The sequence below is a fragment of the Lepidothrix coronata genome, unplaced genomic scaffold (genome assembly GCF_001604755.1).
Source record: "Lepidothrix coronata isolate B3197 unplaced genomic scaffold, Lepidothrix_coronata-1.0 Scaffold37, whole genome shotgun sequence".
NCBI classification, from domain to species: Eukaryota; Metazoa; Chordata; class Aves; order Passeriformes; family Pipridae; genus Lepidothrix; species Lepidothrix coronata.
The window spans coordinates 1,235,768-1,263,033 of NW_016690217.1; the positions used below are offsets into that span (position 1 = coordinate 1,235,768).

At 40.2% G+C, this 27,266-nt stretch overlaps 1 protein-coding gene across 9 annotated transcripts in view; it reads left to right on the forward strand.

Annotated features, from left to right (window-relative positions):
• The first annotated feature begins 527 nt into the window (after positions 1–527).
• EPB41L4A (erythrocyte membrane protein band 4.1 like 4A) overlaps positions 528–27,266 on the forward strand; it is a 140,040-nt gene continuing 113,301 nt past the window's right edge. For all 9 annotated transcript variants that reach the window (XM_017812648.1, XM_017812650.1, XM_017812651.1 and 6 more), the window contains exon 1: positions 528–771. In XM_017812648.1, coding sequence (XP_017668137.1) covers positions 673–771 — 99 coding nt within the window. In that variant the 5' untranslated portion in view covers positions 528–672. The remainder of the gene's footprint in view (positions 772–27,266) is intronic.

Genomic DNA, 27,266 nt, shown 5'->3' on the forward strand with positions numbered 1-27,266 from the left:
GGGGGCAGCCGTGCCCGGAGGGAACCGTGCCCGTGGCCGGCAGGAGGTGGCCGGCGGCTGCTCAGGCGCTGGGTCGCTCCCGGCTACTGGCGGCGCTCCCCTCCATACCTGCGCCCCCGACGGGGAGGAGGCGATCGGCCGCGGGCAGCCGAGGGCCGCCAGCCCCGCTCTCCCCGGGCCCCGCCGCCGCCGCCCCGCAGGGTCCGCGGCCGGAGGTACCACGCTGGCCGGGCGGGGACCACCCCCCGCTCTCCCCGGGCTGCGGCGGCGGAGCGGCTCCCCCGGCGTCCGCTGCTCCACACAAAGAGGAGGCGCGGAAACATGCGTGGACGGGGCGGGGGACGGGGCGGGGGACGGGCCGGGTGGGCGGCTCGGCACCTCCCCGGGGCGGCAGCGACGGGAGAGCCGTCGTGACAGCCGGGCGCGGGCGCGGGCTGTGCCCCGGGATCCTTCCTAAAACAAGCCGCCGGTCTTTTCCACAGGGAGCGCCCGGCACTCCCTGTCCAGGCTGTTCGGCGGGATGGCGGCGGGGCCAGGTTCTGCGCCCTAAGGAGCCGCCGGGCTCAATCGGCGGAGCCGAGCGCGGCCCAGACCCGGCTCAGCCCCGCTCTGTCGCCGCTCCAGGGTTCTCCTCGCCTCCCCGCCCCATCCCCCCCGGCCACCGCAGCAGGCATGGGCTGTTTCTGCGCGGTCCCGGAGGAATTTTACTGCGAAGTTTTGCTCCTGGACGAGTCCAAGCTGACCCTGACCACGCAGCAGCAGGGCATCAAGGTGAGGACGCCGGCGGTGCTGCAGAATGCAGTGCGGTGGAGCCTCCTGGGCAGGGCTCCCGTTCGGGGGCTGCCTACCGACTGCGCTTCGGGAGCCGGGAAGGGTGCGGCGGTGGGAAAACGGGGTTTCGAGGGCCGAGAAAGTAACGTCGTAACTTTCCTTACGGACACATGAATTAGGGTGACGCGTGCCAGTGGGGCACGACGTGGCTTTTGGGGGGCTTTTACATCGAGATACTCATTTAAGCGAGCAGGTGCCGACCACCCCGCGGCACTCCGGACGCTCGCCACCACAGGTATTGTTCTGTACTTGCTACCAAGAAAAGAAGGCAGAGGCGGCTGTTGCGCGCCCAGGTTGAGTCACTCCCCGCTCCCTCTGCCCTGGGCTCCCTGCCGTGCCTGCCGCGCTCTCTACCGGGAGAGACCGGTGGCAGCGGAGCGGAGCGGGAGCCGCCCTCGGGGGCGGGCAGCAGCTCCCGAGCGGAAGGGATGAAGGTGCAGCCGCGTCCCTATGCCGCTGTCCCGTTTCCCGACCGGTGGGAAAAGCTCTGGCTTTGCTACAGCGCGCTCGGCGCTGATGAACTCTTCAAAGTAGTCATCTGCCAAGCGCTAATGAGCCCTGACAGAGCATGTGAAAACTGAGATTTTTCTAAAGGCCCTTAACTTGGTCCTGTCTGGTTAAGTCTGATGACAGCAAATCGCATGTCTGAGACACTCGGAGCCCTTGTTCGAAATGCCGGTAACTGGAATTTATTAGCGACGTAAGAACGTCGTTTCAGTGTTGGATGAGAAAAAAAAAAAGAAAAAGAAAATGAAAGAAATCAGTTCTTCCAAAATTTATTGTTGGAAAGGAATCTTTCCAACTATATATTGGAATCATATTTATCAATTTTACCTAAGACTTCCGAAGAATAAAAGTCTGTATGTCTATATGTTTTTACTTATATGATTAAAGTTTGGTGAAGCAACTGGGGAAAGGAAAATATGAAGGAGGGTAGGGAGGGAGTGAGTTTACATTTGTCAATGTATTTTTAACTGTAATCTGGCTTATTACCAGGTCTACATGTACTGAGAATTTTCAAGCTTTGCTGAATCAACTGCTTGCAAATAGGCTCATCCATGGCAAATCCATGCTTAGCACAGAGGAGTAAGCAAATCACTGTGACGCTGGAATTCAGTACCTGTATAGGGTCTATGAAGTCTAAGTTTAGACACTTCTGAAAAACCTTGCCTTTAGATGCACAGATGTGGGTATGTGTGTTATACTTGCATATATGCTTTTGGTGCCAGTAAATATGCAGTTGCAGAAAAAGTATGTTAAAAAGTAATCTGTAAAGATAGTCCTCTGGCTAGTTTAAAGGCTAAAGCCTGAAAGGGAAGTGTTTGTACAGAGTCCAATAAAAATTACTGTCCCATGGGAAAGAAAGGGTCTGAAGATGTGACTTCTTTTCAAGAATGTGTGACTTCCAGTGTTGGGAACTGTCTAGTTTAACATGAGAGTGTGGTTTTCTGCCGTTCTTACTGTGATCTGAATGTGGTATAATGCTAAATATTTCATCCCTTCCACCTGCTGCTTCTCTGTCTTGGATCCAACCACAGAGAGTCATGGCCTCAGAACATCATGAGGATCTGACAGGAAAAGTAGTAGTTTGTTAACGTTTTGGCATAGGCACTGGCACTGGACAGCAGGGAACCTCAGGGAAAGGAGAATCTCCCTTTTTGTAGCAGCCTGTATTTTTTTTTCCTGCTTTTTTCCCCAAGATTAAAGTTTTATAATGTGAAGCCACACCCCAGCGCTGTAGCTCCACGAGCCTTTGAAAACCTAAAGAGAGGAACTGCATAGCTCTCTCCTAGTCAGTGATTTCCACCATTGTGTTCTTCCTTGCTTTTGTACTTGCAAAAGTATTTGTGCAGCTGTGCGTGAAGAGCAGCACATGTCCAGCTGAAGGGTAACCACTGGTTTCCCTTACTGGGTCAGTCTTCAGCTGGATCAGTGCCCTAGTCCACTTCACAGGTGAAGGAGGGCAGAACTGGCTTTTTCAACTGAGTCCTGGCTTCTGTCATTTTAAACTGCTCAGGGAACGCTTGTTTGTTTTTTATTCTACAAATTTCCACAGAAATTACATTATTATTTCTTAGTAAAACAGGACATAAATTTTGTCATGTTCTGTCATTTGGCACTTTAACCTTGAAATATGAATGTTTTATTATAATTCTTTTGTTAACACATACACATCTAAATGCAGAGTCTTTTATTTTTAATTTTTTTTTAATTGGAATTTCAGCTTTGGCACTAGTGTGTAGATTGTAAATGTTCTTATGTATTTTATTTTAAAACAAAGGTTTCCTTAGAACTTCAGATTCTGAATGTGATCTTTCTTTTGTCTTTTTCACTTTTAATTTCGTTTACAGCTACACAGACAACACAAATCTTGAACTATTACAGGAGCAGAGTTTTTAAATAGTTACAGGAGCAACTTTGTTCCCTTCTTTTTTCCAAAGCAGATGCATGTATGCTAGAAATAAAACCCACAGCTCAATAGCTATTTACTATCTATGTACTTGCTGGATATTAGTGGATATATTTTTAGTTGCTTTGAAGGGTGGAAGACTAAACTCTGTGCCTGTAGGAGTCCTGGGCAAGTTTGTTTCTTCAGTGAATCTGAAATAAGTCATGAAGTAGATACTTGTCTCCAAACTGCTGTAGAGTTTTGAAGATGCATTGCTTAGCTTGTGTAGTAGTTATTTCTGGCTTGCTTTGCTTGACAGCAGCTATCCACATCAAAATATGAATTTTTTTACTTACAGTTTTATTAACAAATTCTTCATACTACAGTGGGCTTCAAATTGTGCTTCGTATTAAAACAATGAGAAAAGGTGATACAAGACTAAGACTTTGAGTGCACTTTTGGGATACTTTCTCTGTGGATTTCAAAGAACTTTTTAGGGAAAGGAAAGGATTGGTTTTTTTCTGACTCCAAGTGGGGAAGCTGAGATGCAAAGAAGTTGACTGACTTCAAGGTTGTACAACAGGTCAGCATCTGAGCCAGGAAAAAAGTTCCCAGCCCTGTTAGCCTGGTAGCTGACCAGTCTGCCACGGGCCATGCTGTCTGAGGGGCTTGTGATGATCCCTGATCATCATCCCCCAGATGAAACTGATTTTGCTGCTCATAGGTTTTTGGTTTTTTTTTTTTTCTGTTTTCTCACTGTTAATAGTACCGTCTTTCTGTTGTCCCTTTATGTCTTCATGGTTTAAGGTCAGAGCACTGTTGTATGAATATGTAGAAGCTGGCTCTCCAGCATAATAATTAGATAATCAGGAAAGGCCATCGGATGTCTCATAGTCTTAATTTTTATGTTTCCTTGTAGTACATCAGCAGAGATATTTTGGAGAGTACAGATTTTGAGATAATAAAGTGATTGCGGTTGTTAATTCAAACAGTTTTGGAATGGAAGAGGCTACTCACCAGATTCTAGTACAGTTTGTTTAATTGAGGTATATGGCCTCAGACGGGGACAGCTTTTCCTCTTTAAAAGGATGTTCAAGTTTCCAAGTAAAAAATGGGTTTTTAACAGATTTTTGCTATAAATGTGGTAAGAAGCAGCTGCCAACTGAAAGATAATCACTCTTCTAGGACTGCTATTTTGACCTGTCTTCACCTAGATTAAACAATAACTTAGGCATTTTTATGGTACAGTACTACCTTCTAAGTAGTTACGGCTTATTTGTTGATGTCATGAGACACCTCTGTAGTGTTTTGATATGATACCTGACTAGTGGGTTGTGGGAATTACATATTTTGCCTCTGTTAAGAATTGGAGTAATTGTCCTCCCAGAAAGAGTTTGGAGTGCGTTATTGCAAAAACTTGTTGGTGGAGGTTAAGGAAACCTCTGTGGGCCCTTAGAAAATAATGCTATGAAACCTATTTGTGATCAGCTGTTGCAGAAAGAGTGGTCATCCTGTAATGTGTATGTAACATGAATTTAACAACTCTTTTTTTCCCCCCTTGAAACAGTGTTTAAGGCAATTATTAGTTTTCTTTTTCCTGAAGAAGATAAAAATATTGTGAATCTTCTCTGTTTTTTGTTTGCATCTCTTTGGTTGGAAGAAAGATCTCAAAAAAATATTGGCCACTTCTTCAGGGAAGAAGCTCTCTAATTAGTCTTAAGCCATCTGGTCATTGCACTTTTGAAGTATTCCTTGAAATTCCTCTCTAAGCACTGTTTTTATGTCCTGTTTAGATTGACATGTGTAATGGATCAACAGCAATATTTCATTAGAAAAGTGGTGAATAGAAAAGATACAGTAGTTCTTCCTGGAAGACTCTGTTTACAGTGTGTTATTTTATTAGGTATTACACTTTAATAGTGATATTCTGGCCACCATACCACTTACCTGGTATGTTAAAGTGTTAACTGGTCATCATCATGGCTGGGCTTCGCGAACGAAGATTTGGGGAGGCTCTACCCACATTTGTTACAAGCGTGCTGGTGGCTAAAAAGTTAACTGGTACTTCTGTGATATACAAGGCATTCTGGCCCTCCATAGGTAGCCCTCTATAAAGGGTTGCATTTTGTGGTTTGTAAGCTACGCCTGTGGGTTGAATCTCTGTGTAAGATACTCCATCTCCAATGAAAGTGGGTGGTTTTTATCTGGGAAATAACCAGACAGATTTTTCGTTATGATGATTCACTGAGAATTTAACAAAATTAGATCCAAATATCTGAAGGCAGGCTTCACCATCTCAAAATGGTTTAGAAAATACCCCTCCTGCTTCAAAAAAACCCCCTCAAACCTGAAATAGTGAGTGACTGATGTTGGGAACTGTGTTAAATGACTGGATATGTAAAAAACATGAATGGGTTCATCAAAATATGATAGATGTTTTAAAGGTATTTATGGAATAATTGACAATATGATTCAATGTGTGAAATAGATAAATGTACCAATTCTTAAAAAGTTTTCTGGGGATTGTTCTTTTTTTTTTTTTTTCTCCCCATTCCTCACTGAAGCTGAGCAGTTTCAGGCTTCATGTCTTCAAAATACAGTAAATACAGAAAATGTGGGGTGCACTTTTGGATCAAGCTAATTTAGCTCCAGGGACACCAAGGAATCAATGTGGGAATGATAGGGTCCTATTTTTTTTAAACCTTGTGGAAATGCTTAATGAATGCACTTTTCAGCAGGAAATAGAATACTATGAATAGAAAGTTCTTACATTGTGTTAATTATTTTAATTGAGAGTTGGCATTAAGAGCCAAATTCACATTTGCTGTGTGAATATATAATGTGGAAGTGATTTCTGCTGGTTTATTCTTCTACGTTTTACTAAAAAAAAGCATCTTTCTGTGAGAAGTTTTCTTAATTATGTAGTTACACTACTTCAGAAATCTTAAAAATCTTTTTAGTTGTAGATTGCAGTTGCTTTCCATCTGTGGTAATTTACCACTGACAGTAATTACTAAACCTTAATATCAAAGTTCAAGCATATTTAATCATATCTTTCCTTTGCCCACTTTGGTATTGATTAATAAATACTTTCAAGGCAGATTCTTCTAGATTTTCAAAATATTGCTTTGAAAAGAATAGTTAATAAAAAGTGAATTGATTAAAAGGACACAATCTAAACCTTGCTCAGCCTTGTAATTTGTTTTCTTTATAAAACAAGAGTTTTCTGTTATGTGTACAGATTTTGCATAGCAGCAGGAAAACTAAACAGATAATCTCAAGTTCCAAGTGTAAATAAGTACATATTTTCTTCTTTAATATTATAGATATGGTGCATATAAGGATTGCCTGTAACAAAACCAGCAAAAAAATGTTAACAAAATGTAAATTATTGATACTATGTAGGCCTTCAATATCAGAAAGGTACTATTCTTATTTAAATTTCCATTATGGGTATAAAATAGTCGTCTGATTGCACACTGAGCACCAGATGGTGCATGTGAAATTTTGCACTATTTCAGTCCTCTGAAAATGGACTGAAATAGTGCACAATTCTAGTTTTAAAACAGTGAAAGGAACAAAAAATCCATAAACCTTGCTATTAACTGTTCCTCAAGAATTACTGTCACATATTTGAAATAGATTACTAATTTTACCAATAACTTTACAGATGAGACCAGCAATTTTGAATACCCCGTGGAATAACCATAAAATAAATGAACATTGAGTGGGTGTACTTGACTGAATTAATGAAACCAGCATGACAACAAAACGGAAATCCATTAACTTCCAAATTAAGTTACCTCTTAGTCAACCTGAAGTTTGGACAATACTATTGTTGGAGGGGTCTTTTTTTTTGGTTTGTTTCATTGAACAATAATTTTTGCTGGTTTCATTGAGCAATAATTTCATAATATAACCAGGGCAAATGTAAGCTGTGTGAGGCAGGTTTGTTATTAAGCAGTTTTGGATTTCTGCAACTTGGGATTTCTTGAACATTACTTAGATTAGATTATTTAGTATAATTAAATAGTATTAGTATAGTTTATTAAAATTCTAATCTAAAAATCAACTGCAGTATTGCAACCCTTTCCCTCGAGAAGGAAAACTGCTAAAAATTATCCCAGAATACGAGGGGAACTCTTGAAGAGACTGAATAATTTGAAGGGTGCTTCAGAAAGAGGATTTCATCAAAAGCTATAATTTTATGTCACTTTATGCTGTAAAATATCTGTTGCGAAGATGATACTGAACACATATGAGAAAACAAGAAATTATGTATTGGTCATGTTGTGTCATTACTAATATCTGTATTTTTGGTACAAAGATGAGAGATTACTTGCCAGTGTTGTTTTGTTTTTTTTTTTTCTTTAATTATTTCTTTGTAAATTCTTTTTTTTTAAATTTATTTGCCTCAAGGGATTTAATTTTGTAATGCTAGAACAGCTATATTAGATGCATTTTATTCACAACTGAGATGTTCGCAAGTGAATAATCATATCTGCACAGAATTTTGCAGATTGCATTTTTAGTACGCATTTTAGATCCCGCCTTTTTGATCAGATCTTGTGCTTGCCGCACACCAATTTAATTTCACAGTTTAAAATGAAGGTTGTCATTTCAGTATTGACTGTGCTTTTGTTCCCATTTCTTCCGTTGCATCCTGAGTTTTGGACGGTTGAACACTGTAGGCACTAAGGTCAAAAGGACATGCTTGAGGTCAACCCATGCTATTATTTAGAAGTGGAAAACCAATAGAAACATTGCAAAATGAGAGCTCTGCTCCTTTGGTTTTTCTGCAGCATTAAGAGGGGAAGTCTTGACAAGTGGGAAATGTGCTTTATCTGTGATACAAGGCTGCTTTCCTTGGTTTGTGACCACAAATACTGATTTCTTAAAAGCAAAAATTGCAGTATCATCCTAAACATACCATATCTTATTTTGCCTGTTGTCCCAGTGGTCAGAAGTGGACTGCTTAGTGATGCTTTTAGAGGCAAATGTTAGAAAGTGGGTCAGGAAGGTCCAGTCTGAGGTGTGTCAAGGAACACAGGCAACAGTAATCTCACAGCCAGTAAATTTCACTGTTGATGTGAAGGAAGGAAAAGAAAAACAGTAGCATTGGGCAGGTTAGAAATCAAGAGAGAGAAAGAGAGAGAGAGAGAAAGAGAGAGAGGGTTGAGAATATGAATGGGAGAGGAAAATAAATGCTGTGATGACAAGGGAAGAGACCTTTTGTGAAGGGTAATTCTAGTAGGACCTTTCCAGAGTCAGAAAAAAGACTCCTCAGAAGTTTCTTTGAATTGATAGTACAAATCATCTTTGTTGAAAGTAACAACCAAAATGTAATATACCCATGTAGGCATTTTTGATCATTTTGCATGGAAATCTTTAGTAAGATGAATGCATCATTAACATATTGTGCTAGGAATGTTATGTTAAAACTTGGTTGTTGGAAGTCTTAGAGGTTTATAAGGATTCCTTTTTAGGAAGTCCTTCTTTCTCCTTGTCACTCATTATTTTTTTCAAAATTCTGTCTTGATATGAGGGAAGTGCTTACAGGTGGCAAACCCTCCCTCCTATCAGGTATTTGTATTAGTAATGCTTAATAAGTGGAATCCTCCTTAAATCTGAGAGGTCCTGCTTACACTTAAAATAAATAATACAGTCAATATAATAATGAATAGTTACTAATGTGAGGAAAAGGGACTCTAATTTGTATGGTTCATGTACTTATTGATTTGTCAGTATTCACATTTTAAACTTTGCAGTGTTACAAATGGCTCTCCATAAGGTAGACAAGAAGACACTCTGTCTTCCTGTAGTTCTTGAAGTCTTGACATGGGTAAAATCTGTATGTGGTTGAGTGAGCCACATTGGTAATAAACAGCTCAGCACTTTACTACCTTTCCTGTGTTCTCAGAAAATGAGAACTGAATGCACTGAGGGATAAATTCTCTGGCTGTGTGAGATAGAATGCCTTTCAGTAATGGAAAAGGAGGGTCTTCCATATCTGAATTGCACGAAAAGTGTTCAGAAGGCAGAAAATGGCAGTTTTCCAATGTAATTAGTGGTAAAATTTGTCATGACTACTAATGTATGCAAGCACATGCTTTAACACTTTGCAGATCTAAAGGCACTTGATCATCATGTAGGATCGAGCTGGAAGAAAGATCTTCTAGATAAAAAACACCGGACCTGGTTTTTGTTTTCCACACACTGTATATTTCACTGAAGGTTCTCGTTTATATCTAAGAATATGTTATTTGTAGTATTACAAAAAATATTTTCTATCTATAGTAATACACTTGTCATTTATTAAATATTGAATATCTAGTTTATTTTATATTAATCTTTTAAATACATTAGGTATTTAGCTTTTAAATAGGTTATGTTTCATCAGTTTTACTCAGTTTCTCAGTGTCACAGTGTAAAAAAATTGTAACAAACTTCTTGCCTACTTGTGGATGAATGGTGGCTGGAAGGAATGTTATGGGGCTTAGTTATTTTTCCCCTCACAGTACCAAAGCAAGAGTTGTCTTTATAAGGGACTACATTCGGAACCATAAGGGAAAATAAAATTTTTTTTTAATACCATTTGTGAGTACCACAGGAAACTGGTGAAAATAGCAACTCAGAATTACAAAAATGAGGAAGAATACTAATGAGGAGAAATGAGGAGATTAATGAGGAGTGAGTTTAGCACTGACTTGCAACTTGAAGCAAATGGTTAGATATCCCTTCTGAAAAGCAGTAATCTTAGAGTACTAGTATGACATGTAACATGAAAGCAGATTCTGCACATCCTCCTATTGAGGACATCATAAACTATCTTCAAAATTCTCTGTTGTTGGCCAACACTAGATACAGAACAATGCTGCATCAGGCCTTGCGTCTGCTCTGTTTTGGTGATGTTACCTGTTTGCTGTGGTACAGAAGATGGCTATTGTTTATAAATTAGTGTAATCTCATCAAGGCTGTTGAAGGGAAAGGAAGTCCCGTGTCAGAACCAAATGGGACTGGAAGGCCATGACTGCCACTGGTTTTTCAGTATTTGTTCCCACCGAGGAACTGTCAGATTCTTGTTCCCTGTAGTTTCCTGTGGCTGTGCCTGTACTGTCTGGGAAGACAATGTGAGAAAGTGCAAGGGGCCCATGGAATCCTTGACTGAGTGGAGCAGCCTGACACATCTGCACTTGTTTCACACAGCCCAGACCTCCCCCTCAGGGGTTCTTTCAAGTCTGCTTCAGGCTGACAGGCAATCTTTTGTCTGTATGGTTGGTTTGTTTATCCAATATGCCAGAACAAAAGAAAGCTGAGCCTCAGACCATCCTAATTCTGAGTGTCATAGCATGACTGTAAGGGGTGAGTGATATGAATCGAGGTGCCTTGAAGGGGACCATGCAGCAAGTGATCCTGACAGCTGTACATGGATCTCCTTTCAGAGGAAATTAGGACACCTTAGAAGGGATCATAGGAGAGAAGTAGCTTAAGTTCAGTAGTGGTGATCAGGAGAAAATAGTCCAGGGCAGATGAAGGAGAGGTGCAAATTGACAGCATGGTTATACTTCAAAAAACTTTCTTGTATTGCCATTTCCTTTGTGAATGGAGGGAAGAAAGCCACAATGCCTTGTAGTGGAACATTTTGAAGAGGTTTGGGAATATCCTGACTTGCCCTTAGCTTTTTAGGTTTAATTTACATTTGCTGCTTTGGCTAGGGGAGGAGGGACTGGGCTTAAAGGTGTTTTTAATAATGTTTTCAGGATGGAACAAAGCTCTTAAATTCAAAACATCAAATATTTTTCCTCTGTTTTGAAGTGATGTGAGGTTATTCAGCCATATTCTTCCCCCTGTTTCTTTTTTCTCTTAAAGTCCTTCAGCAGGACTCAGATGTTCCAAAACATGTGCCCATAGGCCTTTTGTTTCTGTGTATAAGTTGTCTGGACCCTTCAGTTCTCTTTTCAGTGCTTGTGTTCTTCACCTGCAACAAACCAATCTCTAAGGCAGTGAGAATCTTCCTTGGAAACAAATGCTTTTGGTATTCTTCAAGGGTACTGCATTTATTCTGGATTATTTTGAGTAGTCTTTTGTTCTTCTGTGCTTAGGGTTGGCAAACTATAGGGCCTTTAAAATTGCCTCTACAAACTGCCTTTCTCCAAAAACAGGGAGTATTCCCTGCTCTCTCAGTACTACAGATTGATATGGATGAGATTTATTAAGAAAATGGTCTTGGCCTTGTGATGCCTTCATCTGTGGCTCCAGTGTCCCTGACTGTTCCTGCAAAAGCCAGTGCTTTTCCTCAGGCATCCAATTAGTAATAATGTTTCTTTTTTTCCTGTGTAAGCAATAGTGAGTTACTAAGGTCTTTCCCTAATTTAGGAATACTTGAAATTGTGTACCTGGTTTCAGTTCCAGTGAAGACAGTAGGTATTTTGGTGTGCTTTGGCACGAACTTCAAGAGGAGACAAACTGAACCCAATTTTTCTGCAAGCAGAAATTAGAAAATGGAAATTTACTGAAAATAAAATATGTTAGATCTTGTACGAAGGTGTTAGATGTTGTTAATATAAAATAAAAATAAATTTTCTGTATTTTTAAAATAAGTAAAACATTTTTCGTAGTCATCCTTGGCCTTTCATCAGCATTCAGGTCTTGAGTCTGACTGTTTAGAGCATGAAAGTGTTTACTGTTTTTATGATTTATTCTGTTTTCATGTTTTCGATCATTTATTCTGTTTCTTTTGAAAAAAATCTGCTATGGAAACTGGTTTCATAAACTGTTTTCTGAAGTCTTTGTCTAAAGACAAACTGCAATGCAAACTGTGTTTGTTTATGATGTCTGCTCCTTTGTAAACAGGTAGAAGAAAAGTCAGAATGGATGATCAGAAAAGTATTAGCTTTATTTTTGGTATTGTGTATGGCTGTACAGAAATTGGAGAGGTCTTGGTGAAATTAAGATATTTGGGGAGAGGAATCTATAAAATGTCAAAAGGAAAGAAGTTCCTCAGTACTTTTGTTGTTGTAGTTGTAAATCTTTCTTTGCAGTGTTTGTGTTTTTGTAAAAGCTGAAAATTTTTTGCCTGTAGCATGCAGAAGCTCCAGAAGTAGGCAGAAGTCCTGGAGGAAACCATGCTTCTCACTTGACATACTCTGTTGAGAGGAAGTTTGATGGGGAGGGAAATAAGACACTTTCATTGAGTTACCTGAAAATCAATCAAAACCAGCCTTTTGTTACAGACATTTCCTTTTTTCCTCCTGCTTAGTCTGTATCTGAGCTCATGACATTTTTGATTTTCTTGATTTTTAGTTATTTATTAATCTTAATTTTCATTTTTGTCCATGAGTATTATAAAGGTCAGGGTTGAAACTTTGCAGCAGGGCAGCACACAGAAATACTTCTATTGCTGTGTGTGGCATACACATAATGTATTTCCTCCAAGAATATTAATCCAGAACTTTTAATAAACAGATAATACCCCCAAAGAAAACTCAAAATTGAAAGGGTAAATGAATTTTTCTTCAGTAATGTGTGTCATCTTGATGAGAGTTCAAACCAGCCCAATTTTTACATGCCTGCTCTACTGAGGTTTAAGCATGCACTTGAAAAGTCACAAAAATACAAGTTGGTGTTCATTGCTGCATTCACATGTCTTTGAAAGTTATATAAATGTGTGCTGTGCCCATCTTCATGCTCAACTTGAGGTGATTATACTGAGTGTATGTTTGTATCTAATCCACCAGTGGATTGTTGTAATTCTATTGAGAGTGGTGGAGTTTCTTCTGCCTTTGCCTACAGTGGATTAAACGTTCTTCATCTTAATGTGCATTTAATATGCATTTTTTTCTGCATAATGTAACCACATAGAGCAGATGGACTTAATATTATTATCTGTAAGAGGAAGAACATCTAACAGGATGGCTCTTATTATCTAGTTTTTCAAGCTTGCTCTCATTCATATTCCTTTTCTTACATACAGAGGGAATTCGGGGCAAGAAAAATCACTTGAACTTGAAGAAAAGTAGTGTAATTGAATTTTGAACATTGATTTCTGAGTGTACAAAAAAATGAAGCGAAAGAATGTATTCAAGCAGTATAGGAGGTAGCAGAGTGTACAGTGCCTTTAAGAAGCAGGTGTTTGCATGAAGTTCACTGTGCATACAAATGTGCTGGCATTTTGAAGTTGGTTAGGAACAGGAAACCTGACCGGCCTGATACAGGCTCTTTCTATTCAGTACAGGCTTGCAAAAAGGGAAAAAAATAATGCAGGGAAAAGCATGGGTTTTGTTAGCTCTTCAAAATCTGAAGCATGAGGGGGAAACCAGAAGAATGATCTAAAGGAAATTGCAGTAGTTGTTGTTTTAAATGTACACAAAACAAGCCTTGCTTTCTGTCTGGAGCACTAGCCATTTCAATCTGGAAGGAAGAACTAAACATTTAATTAAACAATGCCTTTGACTCTATTAGTTTATGCTCCAGCATTCACAGTACATATAGATTTAGGTTATTCTTCAATATAAGCTGTTTTCTCCCAAATGACATCTGGGCTGGAGTTTTTGTAGAGTGACACGTAGTTGTGGTTGCACTTGAGTGCACTGATAAAACATCAAAATGCTTCACAATCAGCCAAGGCAGAAGCAGGTCCTGCCTCAAAGATCTGGTCTAGGGCTGCGGCAATACACGAGTGAGCAAATTAGCACGTGTGGAATGGGAGCAGGGTAGGATGGAGGAGAAAAAAGGCCAAGTTGTCAGTTCAGGTGTGGTGGAGGAAAAAAAGTTTTCCCCCTGGAGTTAAAAAAATGGTAACCCCCAAGGGGGTGGTGTCCCTTGGGGTTGACCCAATCAACGCTCCTGCAAAATATAAACATATCACAACCAGACCGGAAAAGAAGGATGTTGTAGTTGTTGGAGAAGAAGTGGCCATGTTCTGAAGCCATGAGGAGAGGGGTCCAGAGCCCTGTTGGGGGCTAGGCCCCCCCAGCCCCAGCTGGGGGGCTGCAGAAACTTGGAACAGTGTTAGACTGAGGCAGGTATCTGTAGCTAAGAGTTGGGGGAAGTTTCTCCACTGTGAGCAGCAGCAGGAACAGTGGCAGAGACAGCAGTGAACTGAGAGACTATGGCTGAAAGCCAAGAGATAAGAAAAGCAGCAGAGGCGGCTTGCAGCCAAGCAAGAAGACACAGAGATGTCTAATGAAGAGAGAGACAGAGCAGGACTAAGCTCTACACAGACTTTTGGGGTAAGAACTGAACCAGACCCCCCAAAACCCTTGGAGACCCCTCCTAGAGAGGAGGGGTGGTGGACTCCTACTGGATGGAAGTCCTAAAATGCAACATGCAGCATCGGAGAGAGAGGAGCTGAAAAGCTCAAAGACGTCCTGGAGTTGGACTGGGATGGCCAGACGGAATGCGGAGGGGGTGACCTTGGCCCCCCCTGCTACTGGGGGCTGGCAGTTTTGAGACAGAGCACAGGAGCTCTGGTAGAACTCTTGAGGCAAAGACTTTCAACTGAAAGCTGCCCAGGACATTCTGACTCAGAGGTAAATCCCCTGAGGAAGGGACTTTCACGAAGATGCCCCTGCACTTTGTGATATGCCCGTGGTGAAGCAAGTTTTGTCCCTGCTGGCAGTCCACGGGCGAGACCTTTGTTTGGAGTCCAAGGGCCGAGAGGGGGAGAGGAGACCTCCCTTGTGTGTATTAGAAAGAGATCCAGCTACAATGATCCAACTACAGCTGCTGCATGGAAGAAGAGAGGCTGCTACCCTGAGAGTGGAAAGGATCTTTCCTTTTCCCTTCTGGACTTTTACTGGAGGGAGAAGAGATTGATCCATTGTAAATACTGATTTATCATAGGAGAAAAAGTTAAGATTATGTATGTACTGTATTATAATATTTATTTGTATAGTGATTGTAATATAATTCCCTTCCCCTCCATACTGAGTCTTGTGTTGTCTTGTCTGGAAAACCCATCTCACACTGGGTTGAGATGTGGGGGGGGGGCTTGGACTCGGGAATTGGATTTTGGGGGTCTCAAACTACCACATCAGGGAATATTGTCTCAAGGGGCAGAATAGCAGATTAGTCTGGTGTTGTTGCCCTCGTAGTAAAAATTTGCATAATTTTGCTGGGAGAAAATTTCACTAGACATCTGCCACAAATTAGAAGTGTATAATATAGGTAGCTTTGGACTGATGTGTTTCCAGTTCTTGCATAACATTTTGTTTAAGGATGTTCTGGTTTTGTTGCAAAAAAATTATAAAGGTAAACCAGCATGGAAACAGTGTATATCAATTCAAATAGTTCTGTACTTTGCAGCTTAACTTTTCCTTGATGCAAAAAATAATAGGCTTAATTAATAGGTTAGCATTAGCAGCTTGACCACTGTTGCCTGGGGCAGGCGGGGAGGGAGGCACACTGTTACTTTCAGGAGCAATGAGAATTGGAGGAGATTTCTAGGCAAGCCTGAAAATTTTCAGCATCCCTAACACAAAGCTGCAGTGGCAGCTCATCTGACAAGGCCTAGCAGGTAGTACTTAATTTTGCATTAAGTATTGACCTTATCAAAGGTCAGAACCCACAATCTATCAAATCTGTTTGATCATCCCATGATCAAACAGCCCACTGAACCCCCAAACCTCAAGATTTTCTCTATATGCAAAAGTTGTCTTTAACTGCATCTGCTTTCATAGGGAAAATAAGATGCAATCCACCTGTTGAACCTGTATTTTTAATAAACAAACAATCCCAGATACTTGTATTAATAAATTGGATTAATAAATGTGGATTTAACAGGTTTATGGAACAGCTGCTGCTGAAATGTTTTTCTCTAAGCAATACTGCAGTTCTTCATATAGGAAGATACTAAAACTGTATTTCAAAAGGGAAGTTTGTCTGTCATAAAGTCATTTATGTAGAGACATGGAGCTGAAAGTTCTGTGATTGAGGTAGGTGTGTTACCCTATCTGAAATTAAGTTTTCCAGAGGGACTGCAGTATCTAAAGATTTTACTTGCACATAGTATTTGTGGGCTCTGCTGATTCTTATGAGTTTCTCTGGAAAGGTTTGGGCATGTGGTCGAGCTGGTAAGTGTTCAGTCTGGTAGCTGTCCATTTGCATGAATAGCAAATATTTAGTAATTCGGTTTATTTTAGATTGCAATAAGAGGATTTAGTTGCATTACCTTTCATTTGCTGTCAGCTAAGAGCCTTCAGAGTTTGTGGCAGTGGTAGTTCAGCTTACATAAGTATCTTGAAGGGACTGATTTCTCTGAAAGGCTTCAAACCTGGAATGCTACAGTCTGATTCTTATAGTTAATTGCATTTTGGTGTTTTTGTCAATGCAAATACTTGAATTTCTTTCATGCTTTCATTTAAAATAACTTAAACTTTCTGTTGTCGTGATTGCAGAGAGGAACTCAAAAGCGTGAACACTGCTGACTTCTAAAATCAGTAAGCCTGCATTTTTCTCTGAGGAAGCTCGGAATTAAAGCGAGTGTTATGATTTTTTTTTTCCCAGTGAAGGTAAACTCATCATTTCTCAATGGCTTGGATTGCTTCTATAGAACAACAGGGATAGAAGGGATTTAGATGAGTAGAATATATAGTCAATTTATAGTGAATAACATTACACAAGATCATGGTCACAAATATGTGGTTCATTCTTTGCAGGTTCTTTTAGTGTGATCTGTTTTTAAAAACCTCAACTAAAGGAGCCTCCCAGGAGCTCAGCTGCAGTCCTTTGTTACTCTTCTAGTAGAAAGCTTTCCATGACATCTCGCCAGGGTCACTTTTGTTTTCAGTTAAACTACTTTCATGTGTTCCTAACTTCAGTGGCTCTGTTCATAGAGTACATTTGATCTTTAACCTTTTGTAACATGCTTGTTTATAGCATGTTAGGAGACGTGGTGCTAGGAAATGCTGGAAGCTTTGACTCTGAGTGAGACGGACACCCAGGCAATTGTGTGACAACTAGGATGGGGGAGGTTATATGAATATGGGGCATTAAGTTGTATGCAGACCTCTTCCATTACCGTTTCATATTCATGTACCTAAGAAAAATTCCAGGACTTTTTCTCTCCTGCCCAATGTTTTTGAATACACCTAGGAAACTTCATTTTTATTTCTGCAGTGTGTTTTCAATGAAACATTGCTTTGCAGTTCCCTCTTGGCTTTCTTGAATAGTTCTTCTTCTTCTGTTATTTCCTTTTGGGATGACAAGGAGAGTGAATTAAATTAATCTAAATATCTTTCTTAGTCTCCCTTCACCTACTTTTGTTTGTTTGTTTCCTATACTGGTAAGAGAGAGGAATAGAGAGACCTCCCAGTGAACAGATGACAGTGTTTACCTTACACTGTCAATGATACAAAAAAGCAAAAAACTTGGAGCAGCAATTTCATCCGTGGGTAGAAGGTTGAACGTAGAGTCCCTTTTGCACTGTGTGCAGCAAGTCAGCTGATGTCATTAGCACATTTTAAACATCATATCCTTTTATGCTTCCATATGGATACTCTTATTTGACAGGTTGAGCTGCAGTGGTCCTTAGGCTGCTGCCTCTAAGGATTATTATTCTGTTATGTTTTCCTGTGAGTCTCCATGCAGGGAGAACTTAACCTTGTGACTTTACAAAAGATTTGGCAGCTTCTCCCTCCTCTGCTCCAAACTACAACACATTTTCCAAATGTGTATCCGTATCTCTGTGCCTCATGTTGGCTGTCCCTGGAGCTATTTGCTTGGCAGAATGTTTCCCGTTCCAAGGGAGCTTTAAACTTTGCTAGGCTGGGATCCAGCAGAAGTCCAGAAGTGATACGAAATAGTCTTCTGAAGAAGATGATAGGGAGGCTGGACACTGGTAAGATTGGTCTGCTGGCCAAAGCCTTGAGATGGTATGTAAATGAGCACAGTGCAGTTCTTGTTTCTACCAGTCTAAACCCCTTGGAAGGGTCTGGGCTTCACGTTTCTGCACTTTTTTTTTTTTTTTTTTTTTTTTTTTTTTTTTTTTTTTTTTTTTTTTTTTAGTTTGTTTGTTTGTTTGTTTCATTATTTTAACTTTATGTTATGGGAATTAGGGATTAGTAGTTGTATTTTTTACAATCCCTACCACAGGGAGCTGCGGTATTTTAGCATTCTTTTTGTGTCTCCTCTCTTCAAATGATAGTGATGGTAATGGAGCAGGAGGGGCAAGTGACATGAGGGGACATGAGCACTGCAGTATGAAATGTATATTTTACATATTAATTAAAACTGATCTTTCATACACAGGTCCTTCTGTCAGTTACAAGTTCTCATACAGTTCTTTGTTAGAAGATCTGAGACAACACTGAAGACTGCAGATGTGTTCAGGCAAAAGCCTAGGATTTTATTGAATCTAAAAGAACAGGGCATTATTTAAAACAAGCCCACAAAAGAGAAGCAGAGCAAAAAAATATGCAAACAAATCTCACCCACCAGCTCTGCCAACTTCCTGACCCCTCTTCTCTTAAAAAGATACCTGCAGCCATAAACAGATTTGTCTCTGCAGAATTAATTTTTAAATTTAAGTTTATTGGCTTCATTTTTTGGATCTGTTTTTTATCATTTCCATGACATTGTTGCATCCAGTGTCCCTTCCCATTTTTAAACATTTGCATGAATTTACTTCCCACAGGTAAAACTCATGATTTTAGAACAATTTTAGAAAACTCATGGTTTCTAGAAGAGCTGTCTGCTTCCAGACCACTAGAGACAGGAACAGATGACATGGCCTCAAGGTGTGCCGGGGAGGTTAAAGTTGGACATCAGGAAGGGTTGTCAGGCATTGGAAGGGGCTGCCAAGAGGAGTGGTGGCATCAGCATCCCTGGAAGTGCTCAAGAAATGATTGGATGTGGCACTCAGTGCCTTGGTCGAGTTGACAAGGTAGTAATTGGTCAGAGGTTGGACTTGATGATCTTGGACATCTTTTCCAAACTAAGTGGTTCTATGTTTCTGGGAAGTTCCTTGAAGTGAATGCATGTGATCCAGAAGGAAAGCTACTTGCAGTTTGGCCTCAGGCTTTGAAGAAGCCATTTGCAATGGCTTCTTATTAGGCAGTTCTCAGCTCCTGTCTTTGAAAAGTTCTCCAGTGTCTGTGTGGCGATGTTGCCATTCTGACAGTGAAACATTAGCCTGAACCTGTAAATAATACTAGCCATCTTTCTTGCCAACTGCTGTGCAGGCAGCAAAGTTACAGAAACATAAAAAGGACATTGAATCAATATTTTCTAGTGTTGTTGGCTTCGGTTTTACCAAAGTCCTTTTGAACTTTAGAATAAGACTTTGTATTATTCTCCAGTTTGGCACTTGCCTTGCTGAGATGCTAGTCTTTAGGGAAAGCGTGTTTTAAGTTACATACCTGATGCATGTCCTGGGGAAGAGGAGTACCTTCAATAGCAGCACTTGCATTGCAGTTGAATTTTTGACTCTGTCCCCTTTTTTTGATATCCAGAAATCCTTAGTGCAGTAGAGTTGGGAATGACAGAGCAGAGATAATGTCCCTTTCCATTCATGCTCCTTCCTGCTTAGAATTGCTGGTATTTGTATCTGTGGCTGTGGAGATGGGAAAGGCAGGAGATATGCAAAAAACACCTTTGGTAAACTGTTACTGCTCAACCAAATTACGAGGAAAAATATTTTTGATTAAGAGAGTATGAGTTTTTTGAACTCTGTCCTAATTACAGGTGCGTGTTTCTCCTCTCCTGACTTGGCCCAACCCTGTGTAAGGTAGCCTGAGGTCTGCTTTAATTTACTCCAGTTGGCAGTGATTCCTGAGGAGTTTTATGCCACCTTGCTATGGCTAGAATGGGGCTAGTCCCAGCCACTCCCTTTCCTCACCCTGCAAAGGCACTGTGAGCAGGAGTGTGTGGGAGCTGGAACTCTTGGATTGCAGCCCACCAAGGTGCCCTGAAGTGGGGAGTCCTCACTGGGGAACTTGCTGAGAGTTTCCACTTTGAGCTGTATGGGGTGCAGAGAAGGACTGAATACCTGCTGACCTGCTTCAAATGCTCCTGTATCCCCTCCATGGAAAGTCTGAATGCTATTTAAAAGCCTTCTTTAAACAACTCTGTAGTTTGTAAGGCAAAGACATTAATGTTTTGTCTCTGCATCCTTTGCAAAAATGTTACTTGCATGAGCAGAATAGGAATATATCAATGAAAATTTAGTCGCCTTAGTTAATTTACAAAACTTTATTGTTTATTTTGCTGACAATAAATACAATAAATAATTACAGAATACAGTTTACACTTGAAGTCATAATTCATTCCACTTGTAAATTTTTATTAATCCTGCTCCTCTGCATCAGAAATATGTATAATATAAAATAAATGCTTTTAAACCTACACTTCTTCCTTCACTCCCTTATATATGCCATGTTTTTGGAATCATTATTAAAAATGTTTGTGCTGAAGTATAGGATTTGTTTTCTTGTCTACAGTTTTTCTAGAGTTATTGTTTCTTTAAAAAAAAAAAAAGGCATGTCCACAGATTATATACTTTCACCAATACATTTCTAGTGTTACCTTCCTGCCTTATGGGTTTATTAAACTTCATGATTTATATCTGGGCTCAGTATTGACCTTTATTTTTGTTGATTGCAACCACACTTGTAATATATTAGGAATTGGTGTCATTGCAAGAGTTTACAAAAATTAAGTGTTGCTCCAATCCATTGCACCTGTTCTAAGAACAGTCTTTTTTAATACATGGGGAGTTCTTCTCCGCAGCCTTCTCAATATGCTCGCCATTCATCAAATAAGATACATTTTAGAATTTGTAATATTGTTTTGACATAATGTTATCATAAAGCAGAATAAATTATGGTTTCTTCTTTTCCCCATATTAGCCTTTTCTTTTACTTTAACTTCATGTTGCTATAGACTGTTGTCAGCAAGAAAAAGTTTCATTTTAAAGTTCAGCAAACTAATTAGTTAGGAAAAAATATTCATTATCTCTCTGGTTTGCAGAGCCTGGGCTGGTTTAAGATTATAGTGAGCTACAGTCTTTTAAGCTGTGCAGCTGAAAACTAAAACTTTGAGTAAATATTGATTGCGTGCATGAATATTCTGGATTTTTGACAATCTGGATATGTTGTGTGCAAATTACCTGCAGAATTTTTTAGGTGTTTAGTCTTACTGAGTAGTTACTGAAGATATTAAACTGAAATGGAATAAAAACTTACACGGTGTAAAAATGCCTTTCAAAACATCTTCTTGCCTTTTATGTTACACAGGATGCAGTGAAAACATTTTGAGAGAAAAGTCCATAATCTCAAAAAATTTGCTAATTATAGTCATCAAACAAACCCAGTATGTAACAGTTTTTATTGTATCTTTATTTTATACTGTAGTGTCAGCTTGTTTAAAAAGTTATTTTTCATTCTTTCCTCTGAACTTTAGTTTTCATCAGTAAATTCGCTAAGGTTTAATAGTATAATTTTCAAATAGAGAAATTACAATAGCTCAATTTTGGTAAATCAAAATAATTGTTTTAGTTGGTATTATATTGAAGCTCCCTGCTGACTCTGCAGTATTTGGTGCAAAAGTATAACATATACAGTTTCTAAGTTTATGAATGGACTGGGCTTTCATACGAAACAGACTCAAACGTTTTACTATCATACATAAAATCGTTGAATTGTGTGTCCGTGTTTCTTTAATATTGCTTCCTTTGACATGTCAAGGTCAGTAGTTTCCTTGGTGGGCTGTTTAGAGTGGAGTTATAATAAAGTGTTTGCAGTTTGTAATTAAACTCACGCTTAATGGTGGCAGTTCAGTTATATTGGATCATTTTTTCCTCATTTTTAGGAATTAGTATCCTGCCAGTCCAGCACTAATTGTAGGTAGTGTTATTTCCAAGTCAGATGTGTTAGCAATAGCAATTCTTGGTAGATAAACAAGTGGAGCACTAATACATGTGTGTATAGGTTATACATAAAAATACATAAAATTTTTATATACTACAGATGAAAGAATATAGAATATATAGGTGTATAAGTGTAATGCATGCTTGCATCTCTCCATCTTTCTGTCTACCTAAAAAAAAAAAGACCAGAACCTTTTTCCAGGAGACTAGTGTGTGAAGCATGCCGTGTGCTGAAGAATTGCTGAGCTGCTCTAGTTCACATGCTATTCCTAGAAGTCTGGAAAAGGGTTTTGAACCCCTTAGAAAGGAACAGAGAGATACTTGATGATGGGATGGACAGATGTGTTGTCCATGTGATGTGCAATATCAGATATCTTTCTGACAAGGATGTTGTAAATTTGAAGAATTGGAGCCGTATCTTTATATACATATCTTAGTTAAATATTATTTTCCATTGATTTCAAAAGGTTGGGGATCAACTGTTGTCACTGTCTCCTCTGCTGACAAAGAACCTTGATAAACTTGACAGGGGCATGGGGAAAATGTGTGTGTAATTTTCTCAAGAAATTTAAAACACTAATTTAAAAAACTACATAAATGTTGTTCTAGCAGAACTAGAATTGGTGGTAAAAGCTTCAAAACATTTGTGTTCACTGGAATCTTCATTTTAGAGAAGACTGTGCACACATGCGTACCATAAAAATGTCTTAATTATTTTTGCCAAGAGACTAATTTAACATGTAATACCAATATTAGCATACAAAACATGGTTTAGTATGATATTATGTGACTACATCAACTCACCATATATTTTTAGCCACATAAATCCTAAAAGTAGTGTATTGTTTCAGATTTTCGAGTGTCGTTTTTGGAAAACATAAGGTCAAGGTTTTAAGGTATGTTTCCCATGCTATTGGTGGCATATTTGCTATCTTACAGCAGCTTTGCAGATTTCCATTGACTTTGCATTAAAATTATAAAGATGTGGAGTTTGTACATGTTCCAGGATAGTTATTTTGTATGGTTTATGTAATTTGTATAAATTTTATCTAGGATTTTTTTAACAGGTTCTTCTCCAGTGCTTTGTCCTTGCAGCCTTTCTTTTCCAGTTTAGCTGCTGACTGTTTTAAAGTGTTAATCAGTCTCTGCTTATGGTTTACACTGGACATGAGAGATGATGGACAGATTGGATCAATAGGCAAAGAAGAATTGTCTGAAGTTAAACAAAGGCAAATGCAGGGTCCTACACCCGGGGAGGAATAACCCCAGGCACCAGGACAGGCTGTGGGCTGACCTACTGAAAAGCAGTTCTGCAGGGAAGGCCCTGGGGGTCCTGGTGGACTACAGGCTGTCCCTGAGCCAGCAGTGCCTCTGGGGCCAAGAAGGCCAAAGGAATCCTGGAGTGCATTAGGAAGAGCATTGCCAGCAGATTGAGAGAGCTGATCCTGCCCTTCTGCTCAGCTCTGGTGAGGCATATCTGGAGTGCTGTGTCCAGTTCTGGGCTCCTCAGTTCAGGAGAGATGTGGAACTCCTGGAGTGGGTCCAGTGGAGGGTGACAAAGATGATGAAGGGACTGGAGTGTCTTATAGGGAAAGGCTGAGGGCCCTGGGCCTGTTCAGCCTCGAGAAGAGACGACTGAGAGGGGACCTCATCAAGGTCTGCAAGTACCCAAAGGGAGGGTGTCAGAGGATGGACCAGCTCTGCTCTGTAGTGTCAAAAAATAGGACGAGTCAATGGGCAGCAACTGATGCCCAGGAAGTTCCACCTGAATTTGAGGAAGAACTTCTTTACTGTGCAGTGACTGTGCACTGGAACGGGTTGCCCAGAGAGGGTATGGAGTTTCCTTCACTGGAGATACTCATGAACCGTCTGGATGCAATCCTGTGTCATGTGTTCTAGGATGTCCCTGCTTGAGTAGGAAGATTGGACAAGATGAGCCACTGTGGTCCCTTCCAACCTGAGCCTTCTGTGATTCTGTGATTCTAGCTGTACATTGCTAACATTGACATGCATTTCCAGGTGTTTCTGCCTTTGACATGGCAAAACAAGGTATCAGGGAAATCAGGTCAGTGGAGACAGAATTGTTTGTCCCAGTGGCACAATAGCAGGGAGCATTAAATCTCCCTGGAAGCAAAGAGCTCATTTAATTTTGGTTTTTTGAATGATGTTTGCATTGCATTACCTGAGTAGGCCAGGTGTGTTTTTGTGCTTCATTTGTGTGTGGTGCTGTGTTCTGAGTTGAAGTGTGGCCAGGCTGGGAAGCCTTTGGATGTGATCTGAATATTCCCAAAGTTTCCATTAATATAATGTTTAGAAGTGGGTTTTAGGCTGCTGTCTGGACTTTTAAATAGTTTGTGAGTTTGTGAAGAAAATAGCAGTATTGCAGTTCTGGTTCACGACAGGTTTTGTGGAGCATCACTGTGGAAATAATCTGTCTTGACATGACTGCAGGGTGCCAGTCGTGGTTTCATAAAGCCAGGTATGCTTCTGACAGTGCCACAAATGAACATGGCCAGTTTTTAAAAGCGAATAAACAACAAATCTCAACAGCATCTCTGGGTCTGTTTCAGACACTTTTGGACATTATGTGTGTGGTTACCAACATGTAAGTAACTTACTGGCAGTGCAATTAGATTTTTTTCCTTTATCTCTACTTGGGCCAACGGGGACTGATGAAAAACCTTGTTTCTAGATTACTTCTCATGATTTACTCTGTCCTGTATTCTGTTTGTGAAATACTAAAGCAGCTTACCCTTTCACCTGTGTAATAGCAGCAAGTCATGGAGTAGGTAGGGACTGAAGAAGGCGTGGGATTTTTGCCTTGTATATGATAAATAGTGTGATGGGAATATAAAGCCAATCCAGGCTGCATGCTGTGTACTTCACCTGCGTGGGAGTGTTCTGTAATTAGACTTACATGCAGTACCCAAGGGGAAGTAGAAATTATTCTTTTAAACCCAGATATGGATAAAGTGTGCAATAAACTGATGCCTAACAGGCAATTTTCTGAGATTTTTAGCAGTGGGCTTTCATTGCTGTTTGGTTCCTATTTCATCCCCGCTCTTTTCTTAGCTTTTTCCTATTACTCTGTTTTCCTTAGATGTTGTGAGAGTGTGCATTTTTTTCATTCCTGTCTCCTTAGTTGCTCACGTGTTCTTCTCACTGTGTTGTGTATGATCTGAGGATGGTTCTGCAGAACCAACGATTTCACAACTGGAGTCTCACAGCAGTGTGAGAATGGGTGGATGGGGTGCATGGGACATGCAAAGCTCATGAGCTGCTTCCTGAAGGCAGATTTTTGTGCTGCCCTCCCTGTTAGGCAGGAGAAGGCGGAGCTGAACAGAGTGCTTGTTATTTCACACAGGGCACAATATTTGCAGTGAGAATGAAAAAGGAACCATGCTCTCTCTTCTTCTGTCTCTTTCTGCTCTTTTACTCTGCCTCCATTTAGTGCATCAGGACTCTCACCGCTGCGACCCGGGTTCGATTCCCGGCCCCCCGGGCAGATGGAGCTCGTCAGCCCTGTGTGGCAATCCATCTAAGAGAAGGTCACTCTAAACAAACCTACGTCCTGAGACCCTCACTGCCACTGTCCAAGCTCGCTCGGCCCCGGCAGATGAACCTCAGGATTAAAGGGTGGGCTCAGTTCAGCGCACACTGGGTCTCACCTAAAAAATCCACTGCGCAGGCTCGAAGGGTTAATGACCTTTCCCAAATCTTCGCTCGCGAAGGCTGGCCATTATTATTTAGTGCATCTTTGGTTTTCTCCTTCTGGATTGCAGCTCCAGGGACATCCACCCTTTCAGTTGCTACCCATTGTCTTTCAAGTTTATAGCAGGAATAAAAAAGGCTTACTTTAAGAAAACAGACTGTAGGTTGAAAGTTTTTTTTGTTGGTGTTATGTTGCTTATCAGTACATGAAGCCTAATGCATGACTGCTTTCCGTACAGCTCATCGTTTGGTCTCAGGCACAGGGTTCATTTTCTCATTCACTCAGCCAGAGAGATCCCACAAAAGGGTACTCTTCATTTTTTTCCTTTCAAAATGCATCCATATCTGTTATTAAGCTTTACATAGAAAGAGTAATCAGTATAACTAGGTTGGTTGAAAAGAGCTAATACTAACAATTGCTGCTGTTTCTAGGGCTTCCCAGCTGAGTGTGGCTTACCTGCCAGGTGAGTTATGTAGCCGTGCCTGTATCTGCAAGGTGAAAGAGGGAGGGTTGGTTTTTTACCTAGTAGAGGTCAGAAATGTTTGGAAGGAACTTAGATCTGATGGCAGTTAACAAAACCACTCCCTTTAATGAATCCAAATAGCATTTGTACAATTAGTTTCCATTCAGTTTTAAACAAAATCCATTCTCTTCCTGGTTGTTTACTTTTTTTTGAAAAGAGGAACTGAAAGGTCATTTTAAGGTATCCATTATCTAGTTTTCAAATCAATCATGACAAGGTGCATATGTGGCTTGCATATATAAGTCAAACTGTGACACTTTAAATCTCACAGAACTTTGTGTCTGACTTACGAAACTAGCTGTGAACATGGAGTTTGTGGGTTCTGGTATTACACAGACAAATAAATGTGAGTGAAATACAGATACAGAAACCTGTTGGAGAGAGTGAAGTCTGAAACTATCAGCTCAGAAACAGCTTCTGTTTATTTACTCTAAAGAATGTAGTAATCCTTTACATTCTTAAAAAAGCAGCTTCCAGAAGAAGAAAATTCGGTGCCTTTTATGGCAGACTGTGTCAAATTGAAATGAAAAATTCCCATCACTGTGAAGGAAAAGGATTTTTTTCCTGCTAAGTGCTAATTTCAGTTCAGCTTCAAATTTTGGAGCAATCATTGTGTAAAACTGCCCATCTTTTAGTTCATTTTTGCTGGCTTATATAGTTTCATAAACCTGCAGAGGCAGATATGACAGAACAGCCTGTCTGGCAAAAGAACACCAAGAGAGCTAAGTGCTTAAAAATTGGCATTCATCTTATTTCAGACAAAATGCATTAGAATATCTCTTTATACCTGGAATGAAATTACTGTTTTCTTGAGCTGCTGTCATGTTTGTTCTATTATTTTGCCCTTAATTTAATGAATCCCAGAGCCTCAGGGTATCTACTGACATAACAATTGCAATGGAATATAGAAGTAATTTTTCCAGCCCTTTTGCATTGTTCTTGCTTA